The sequence below is a fragment of the Physcomitrium patens genome, chromosome 3, assembly GCF_059467195.1.
Source record: "Physcomitrium patens ecotype Gransden chromosome 3, ASM5946719v1, whole genome shotgun sequence".
Taxonomy (NCBI): Eukaryota; Viridiplantae; Streptophyta; class Bryopsida; order Funariales; family Funariaceae; genus Physcomitrium; species Physcomitrium patens.
In genome coordinates, this window is record NC_143412.1 from 17,510,567 (window position 1) to 17,519,625 (window position 9,059).

The window sequence follows — 9,059 nt, forward strand, 5'->3', positions numbered from 1 at the left end:
CATCATGTTCATTATCGTGTGCTTTTTTTTTCTTTCAATGGAGTGCCTGCAGTTTTAATTGCGGATGAAATCGATTGTTTTTGGTACTGTCTGTTTGGTACTTCGTGTTTCATGATTGCCTCTTAAGGAGTAAATCTATTGAGATATACCTTATTCATCTCACTATTGCACTTGCATGCGTTTTCTTTTGGCAAGGTCATGCATTTCATATCGTTGAATGACCTGCAGAAATCTACTTTCATTACCTTATGCTCTCTGGAGAATGACCTGCAAGATCATACCAACTCAGGTTTAGCTAAGTCAAAACCAGCCTTCAAATTGGGATGCCTCAGCATCACCACTCTCACATTCTTAGATACTGATGATCTTATCCAATCCTATTGAATCTTAATATATTCCGCAGTAGAAGTTTTAGGATTCCTGGTAACGATCACATTTTAAAATACGAAGTGGGTGTCGTAATTTCCAGCTTCGGGCACATGGTTCGCTACCAGCAAATTTTAGTCGAGAAATTTATATTCAACAGCACACAATCTGTGATATACATTTGATAAGGATACTCTTGAGCATGAACTATCAACTCTTCACAACCACCAAGAGATCATCTCATCACAAGGAAGAAACGTTATGTTTGCTTTATTGGAATCCAAATTCAGTATGATTACAACAAGACATAAGATCAACAATAGATTCTTGTGCTTGTCTTCAAATTTCTCAACACTTGCCAAAAAACGTGAAGACTAAAATTGGTATTTTCATTTTTTTTATAGTGCCAAATGTTTATAAATAAATATATAATAAATTTATGTTAAAACTACAATTTGATTAGTTTTTATTTAGTAGCTTTGTTGACCTTATTAAGTTCAATAAGTGAATTAATTTTATATATATCTATCTTTGTGTTAAATTTTATGATTCAAAAAGAATATAATAACAATTATAAGACATTTTTTTACAATCACCAATATTTTTATTTTATTTTCTATTACTATAGTTTATACTCGTGTTTTCTATTAATGTTTTTATTATTCTGATTAAATCAAATTATAATATTTAATAATAAAATTTCTTTGATTTCTAATAGAGTAATGAAGTTAAAAAATATGACTACTTATTTTTTGTTTTTAAATCTTTAAAGACTATTAGAATTATAATTAGTATGCTTTATAAAACTTTAATTATTATTAAAATAATAATTTTAATTTTTTAAATATTATTTTATTATTTTATGATTTTGTTGTAGTAAAAAGAAGAAGATTGCTAATTACTTTGAGTGACCAATTCTTGAGAACCAATATTCTATCCTTGTTGTCTACAACATTGGTTTCTATCAAAATTGGAAACAATCCTTAAGGTCTTTGCTCTATAGAAATTAAAATCCAAAATTGGTCTCTCTATGGGAGCTTCTCAGGTCAATAATCATCTCTTTTTGGTTAAATAAGAAACTCCAATATACTTGGTGTCCTTATAGACAATTGTCATGCCAGATCAAAAGTTAGATTTGTCTATAGTTGACAACAATGGAATATCAACTTGGAATTTGTAAACTATAGAAAACATGATTAATTTTGATTATATTTTCCAATCTTGATATAAATTTATAGGGCCTTCAAAAAAACCAAATGAAATGTTCTAAATCTAAATCTTGAATACAAATTATTAATGATGAACTTCCAATGATCACACCAATTTGATTGACTAACTATAGTATGAATATAAGACACCAATTGATTCTTTTAGCTTGATAATATTCTACTTTCTTTGTGAAGAAAGAAATCCTCAAAGATTAGCTCCCTAGAATTTCATGGAATTACCTTTGATGTAAGTGCAATGAGACCAAATTAAAAACCATGTTATGTAGGATGAAAAATCTCATACTTACATATACAATTTTGAGGAAATTTTGGATTTTCTTCTTAGAAGGTCCTTTTGATGATTGATGCAAAGAAAAATTCAAAAATTACAAAAATCTTAAATATGACTCCCATACACCAGTTGGACTTCCAACATCATTAACAATAATTCTTTTATGGCTTGCCTCCCTAGCTATCTATTGAGTTCTCTTGTGTTGGCCCTTCACGCTTTCCAATTGCTATAGATATCTTTGGAATCTATTTCCACCTTTTAGGCTTTCTTTCTACTACATCCAACTTCTATATGGTCTCTTATAGTAAACTCTCATTTGCGAGAGATTTGAATTCTAAAAAAAATATTTGATTTTTAAGAAACCAATTCAAAGAGTTCTATCTCTTCAAGATCCAATTTAGGTGAGTTTGGCTACCTATAGGAATCCCTTCTAAGGTAGGCCCTTTTCTAACTTCTTCCAGTGTGGTCTTTTTATATTACAAAATTTAAAATTTTTAATCTCTAAAAATAAATAATTTAAAATCTTATTATTTATTTATTATAGTAATAACACCTAATAGAATTATTTACTTGTAAAAATATTTACTTAATATTTTGTACTTCAAATGTAATATAATTCACATGCATATTTTCTAACATCAAAATATTTCTTCATTAAATTTTTAATTGCATCCAATCAATGTTTTTTGTTCAAAGAAACCAATCTTTAGCTATATTTTTTTTTATAGCTATCACTTTTTTAATGCTAATTAAATTTATGGTTTTTGAGTATATTCAAATTTTTAATTCTTTTAAAATAATAAATAAATTTAATATTAAATTTATAATTAATACTCACTAAGATATCTAAGATAGTTATTATTTTTTAGTTAAATTATTTTAATATTTTTTTAATTTAATTTTTAATATAATTTGTTTTAAACTTTTATTAATTGTGAATTATATATTATTTTTAAAATATTAATTTATTTTTAAAATTATACTTTAAACTTTCAACTACTTATTGAATTTTATAAAAATATTTTTTGGATTTTTTGGTTTTATTATTGCTTTGTATTGTATACTTTTTTATTATGTTTTTCTTTTTTTATATATATTTAAAATTTGTATTGTAATTCTAGCCTAATTTTTTAAATACATGATTTATTTTAATAAGTAGGAATAAATAATAAATTTTTAGATAAAATACCTTATTTTATTTTATATTAAGAAATTTTATAAAAATAATTAAATTATTATTTATTATTATATTTACTCTGCAATTTTAAAATAATTTTATATCAATTCTATACATCTTAAATACTATTATATAAGTGTCTTATAATTTAGATATTTGACATATAAGTTTTGTAGTTTTAAAAAGTTTCCACATAGCCTTTGTATCAACTAATATATTTGAAGTGAAGATTGAGACCATCTTTAGTTTTTTCTTTTAAATTTTTATTTTAAAAAATTATTTTATTATTTTTTAATAAAATAATTATATATATATGCAAATATTATAATATATTATTTTGTTTCTTAACAAGTCATTATGGATTTGTATTTATGATAATAGTACAACTATAAAAATTATGATATGAAAACTAAATATTTTTTAACAAATAAAATAAAATATATTTCTTTTAATATTATCAAAGTAATTTAGAGGTTTCAAATTTATCATTTGTAAATGAATATTATCTTCAAATTGCCATTTATCATATATTCTTCTTTTCTAATTCTATCCCTTGTGGTTTTTGATATAAATTAAAATTTCATTTCTTCATAAAAAAAATTAGAAATTGTTTTAAAAATTGATATTGTATATATAATAAAATAGATTTTTTTTTGTAATGAATCACATTTCTTTTCTACCACATCTATTATCTAGAATGAATTATTTTGAAGATATAGAAATAGTAGAATTTTCATTAACAACTACATTATCTCAAGTGAATGTTTTATTTTCTAATCATCATGAAATATAGTAACTTTAATAAGAAACTAAGCACTATTATTTGAAAATATCTAATATTAATACACATAAATTCAAAGAACTTCTCAATAAAATGAATTTTTTTGATAAAAACCACCTACAAAATTATCAACTCTTTGTATGTCAAAAGTAGATTTATTGAAATAATAATAAGTACATTGGATCTGCTTTTAATTTTCATTCTTTTTAAAATTATAAGATTTAGTATTAAAAAAATTAGATTTTTTGTTTTATTTTGTTTTTTTTTTATTTTTTTTATTTTGATAATTATGATGCAAATAGCACAACCAAAAAAAAAAGATTTTCAACAAAAAAATGATTTATGTATAGGTATGTGATCTAAATCTTTAATAGATATCATTTAATGTTAAGTGAAATAATTTTTCTCTTATTATTTTTTTATTTGTAATTTCTTGTACAATATCATTTTATTAAGGTAATTTTTTATTATTTTAATTTTAAAAATATTAATATTATTTTAATCATGATCTGAAGATCATATAGATTTTGTTTTTTTACTTTATTTTATTTATATTATTTTTTAATTAAATTTATTTTTTTTAGTTGTTTTCTTAATAAAAAATTTATTAACTATTATGAAGAAATCTTGATATAAAATTTAAACCTATAGATGGAAATAGTATTGATTTTTTATTTTTTATTAATTAAGCATGTTTTCTAATAAATATTTTTGGTAGAGTTTGTTTTATATGGTTTCAAAAATATAATATTGTTGAATATTAGTCTATTTTTAATTAATTCTGTTATTTCGGATGTATTATTGTTAAAAAACCATAATATTTAGATAAATTAGATATTAAATTAAATTAATTTTTTCTTAATTTATCTAAAAATATAAAAAATTAAAATTTATATATTAATTTTGAAAATATCAAACATCTATTTTTTGGAGCAAATTTGTATCTATAAGTTCTAAGAGAAAGATTATTATTTAATATATGTAAAACAGATAGCCATATTATAGATAAGCTAATTATATATAGCTCATATTATAAATACATATGTTTTAATAATAAGAAAATATTTGCTAAATATTTTCTAAATATAAATAAATTAACTATATATAATAAGATAACCATATAAAATATATATAGAATATTTTATAAATAAGCTAACTATATATGACTTATATTATAAATATATAGCTCATATTATAAATAAGCTAACTATATATAAAATAAATATTTGAATAAATATTTTAAAAATTATATATATATTTTTAAAATTTACTAAATTTATTAATATTAATATTTTATTTTTACTTTTAATATTTGAATTCTTTAATAAATCAAATTAAGATAAGATCTTGTCACAAACATATGATAAAAGAAGATTTTAGAAGATTCAATTTAATCTTCAAAGATTTTAGAAGATTTTAGATGGTTCCAAGAAAGTCTTGGTAGGTCCTAGTAGCTTTCAAAAAGGTTCTAAAAGATTTTAGGATATCTTAGATGGTCATTGAAAGTTCTTGGAGGCTTTGATACTTTAAAAAAATGCAAAAAAGTGATCCAAGGCTGACTTCACTTCCATGCATCAAGAAAATTCTTCAAGGAGCTTTTTAACACCTAATATATATATATATATATATATATATAAGTAAAGATTTAGAAATCTTTACTCTTAATGAAGCATACAATTATTAGGTGAAAAAAAAGTATTATATTATAGAAGATCTAATTTTTAAATATAATAAAATTTTATGTTATAAATATAGATAATATTTAAGAAGGTAGTAAAATTAATAAGTATCAATGTAGATTTTTTATAAAAAAAGCTTCTTCTTGCTTTATAGGACCATAAATAAGATAGAATCAAATAGATTAGCAAAAATAGTAATATAAGAATCTTTATATAGAAGCAAAGAGTAGCAATCAACAAAAAGTTATTTAGATAAATCTTAGATTGATAAATGTAGAAGGCCGTTTATGAACCACGGCAAAACCATATCTTGAGATACAAAATTGCATGCATATGGTAGACAATACTTCTTTTTATTCATTAAAGTGTAGATTTTGAGATCAATATTGATAAAATTTCTATAAGCATTGATTTTGAGGGATTTGAGTGCATATTGACTTTATGAGAGTTTTGCAATGTTTAGATTGTTTTGGGTGATTCTATTATATATTAAATAAAATAGAGATTATTTTTTGATAAGTTGTGTGAATTTTGTAACAAATCTTTGGATGGAATTTTGTAGATTTATCATTGTAGTTTTTTTAAATATAGGTAGTAAATTTAAACTCAATTAGATGATCAAATCAAAAGTAATTGAGGTTCAAATGAGTTAGGATCTTAGAAAGTGAGTTTTGAAAGTCAAAGTTATTTTTTAATTTTTAAATAAGTTGCTAATTTTTTTATGATCATTTATAATTTCTTTAAGATTAATTATTAAATTAGGATTAATTATTAAAATTATTAAAATTTTATTTGAAATTAAATATAATCTAATTTTTTTTAAGACTATTTAAGATTGTTGAGGTATTTCTAAATCTTTGATTCTATCTTTCTTTATAGAACTTAGAACATAAAAAAGAAGTAGTGTCACCAATATAGAATAGAAGAAGATTTTAGAAGGTTCCAAAATATTTCACTTGGCTCTAAAAGAAATGGAAGATTCTAGATGATTTTGAAAAGTTCCTAATATATTATTGTAGATTCTAAGAAACCTCTAAAAGGTCCTAGAAGGTTTCAAGGAATCTTATATAGTCATAAAAGATTCTTAAAAACTTGCTTCATCTCTGAGCATCAATAAAAAATTCTTATGGAGCTTTCTTATATTTAGTATATATATAAATTAAGGTTGAAGGGATCCTTAGTCTTAACAATGGAATTCCTATGGCTTAGCTTGAGTCTTTTGGTCTTATTCTTACTCCATATTGTAGCTCTTTATTTATAATATATTATAAATTTCATTTGTATTATTTCCTTGAATTCTTAGAGTCTTGTTCTACCCAAAGGGTGTATAAGACACTAAGAATTCAAGGAATTAATACAAGACTCTAAGAATTTATTATATATATATATACAATTATAAAGTTCTTATAAAAATCTATAGATATAGGGTAATATTGGTTAAATGATAGCATGATAAAAAAAATTATAAATAAATTTATGTACTTTCTTATACAATAATTTTAAACTTTATATTTACAAATTTTAATTTAAACTATATCTATATTTATATTTATTTATTATTACTCTCAATTCTTATTAGGAAAACTTTGTTATTAAAAAGCATATTTTCTGAAAGTAAATTAGAGAGAAATATCTTTATTAAATGGATTGTAACATTACAACATAGATTCATGACTATTACTAATAATTTTAATCCAATGATGTAGAAGTATTGTGCAAATATTGTGCATTTGCAAGTTGCCATAATTTAGTTTCTGATTGTAATATGGTCATAGGCATCTCTCTGAGAAATTCCTCCCAAGGCCGGCACATTCATACTCTCAAACTGTTACATAGAAGCCGTTACACTGCCATTCACTATCCAAATGTAACCCAAGAGAATCGAACGGCAAGTGTTTTGATAGCTCAATATTCTCAGTGCAATGACTCCCTGAGCAATGCATGCAATCTATCAAAACACGCTGCACCGCTTCAAAGAAGTATGATCACTGGCATTTATTCAAGAGTAGTTCCATCTGGGTATAGCCGTTTCAACATGGGTGAAAGCCTCTGAAATTAGTTTCAATAGTTCGAACATGTCCCTTCGCAAGAGATTCACATACCTATCTGTTCTAGTTAGTATGTCGCTGGAGTTATGGGAAAGAATGAATGTATTCGGTACTATAAAAGGATGATCTATGATATCAAGATGCCTGATCTGGCAATCACATAGACATTGAGGCAATCAAGGCCACTGCCAAGGCAGCAACAACGTGAAGAATACTCACAGCATTTCCTGTACCAACAGAACTAGAAGGACCAGAAGAACCAGCAGCGGCGGTGATATTAAACTTCTGACCAGCGGGGCAATGTGATGGAATTCCGCAGATCCAGTAGCTCGGTCCAGCAGGGACAGAGATGATGTCGTTTCCGGTTGCATATCTCTTGATTGGAGTGGTGGTCGAGCAGGCGGCGTAGTCAGTCGCACTCACTTCTAGCACACTGTGCCCAGCTGGGTTGTAGACGAAAACTGCCAATCCATAATACAATTTTTAGCACGCCATATTAATTGTGTAAGACGCTACTGAACTGTCAACAGACCAGCTACTAAGGAAATTTGCTCTACATGTTAAACTAGATAAATCAGGGTTGAGCTTAAAAACCCAGATTATCGCCTGCTGTGAATTTCTCTTCACTGGCCCACTTCTGATAGAAGTTTTCTGGGACTGTGGAACCATCCGGCTTGATCCACTTGGTTGTCCCTCCTACATTGTGATCGACTCCGTGCACCACGGCGGCAGAGCTAACCAGAAGGAGCGAAACAACCAGCACTGCACTGCATCTTCCCTGTGCCATCTTCGTCGATTGTCTCGTACCGAAAGTGATTCAACCACAGCGAGATCAGACTCAACTGTTAAAGCTGATGACACTGATACGAGATGATGAAGACATAGGCAGGGCAGCCAGTGCTGTGGCTGGAGTGAGACACCAGAAAATTACAAAAGTTCCAGTTCTGAATTCGGTGTAGCGTTGTGCCCCCTAAATGCATTCACCCTTCCTTTCCGGACGAATCTAAATTTCTAAGCGCACCGACAGCTGGCAACAAACTCAAGACGGAATAGCCAATCGTGAAAAATATGGTACCGAATATTTGATCTACAACATGCGTGATTCAGCGTGAACATGCATCAATAACTTTCTGCGTCTCGATGCATACCATTCTTGGGGTTTCGATGTCTGGACCGAACAACTATCAATAGCCCAATCCTGTAGAAACACTCTGGCACTTGTGCTCTCAATGGTGGAAAAAATATTCACTCGGCTATTTCTGGAGTTCAGTCGCGATTTCATCGATGTAATACACGCGTCAGAGTTTCTGAACACTTCGCACTTTTTGTGGTTTTCTCCCGCTACCGTAAGAAGCTACCATCACCAGTCTTATCCAGGGTGCACTACTGATCGCTGTTATGAGTCCACAAATAGATCGACGCAGTCGATCCCCACCTGGACGTTGACTATTCTTTCAAATAGGGTTCATTCGACATGAACAGAGGTCCATCTCGCAGAAATTGTGACA

At 26.5% G+C, this 9,059-nt stretch overlaps 1 protein-coding gene across 1 annotated transcript; it reads right to left on the bottom strand.

Moving 5' to 3' along the window:
- Window positions 1–7,473: 7,473 nt before the first annotated feature.
- Window positions 7,474–8,485, bottom strand: LOC112279538 (mavicyanin). Its single transcript, XM_024514071.2, has 2 exons — window positions 8,146–8,485; window positions 7,474–8,012 (listed from the first exon to the last, which is right to left on the bottom strand). The coding sequence occupies exons 1-2, from the start codon at window positions 8,336–8,338 to the stop codon at window positions 7,708–7,710; spliced, it is 498 nt and encodes a 165-aa protein (XP_024369839.1). The 5' UTR covers window positions 8,339–8,485; the 3' UTR covers window positions 7,474–7,707.
- Between the last annotated feature and the right edge of the window lie 574 nt (window positions 8,486–9,059).

Excerpts from the sequence above, each read along its gene's own strand:
- LOC112279538 (XM_024514071.2), bottom strand. The coding sequence starts at position 8,338 with ATGGCACAGGGAAGATGCAGTGCAGTGCTGGTTGTTTCGCTCCTTCTG. Across the intron at positions 8,013-8,145 it reads CACAGCAGGCGATAATCTGG|TTTTCGTCTACAACCCAGCT; the intron begins GTTTTTAAGCTC and ends ATGGATTGGCAG.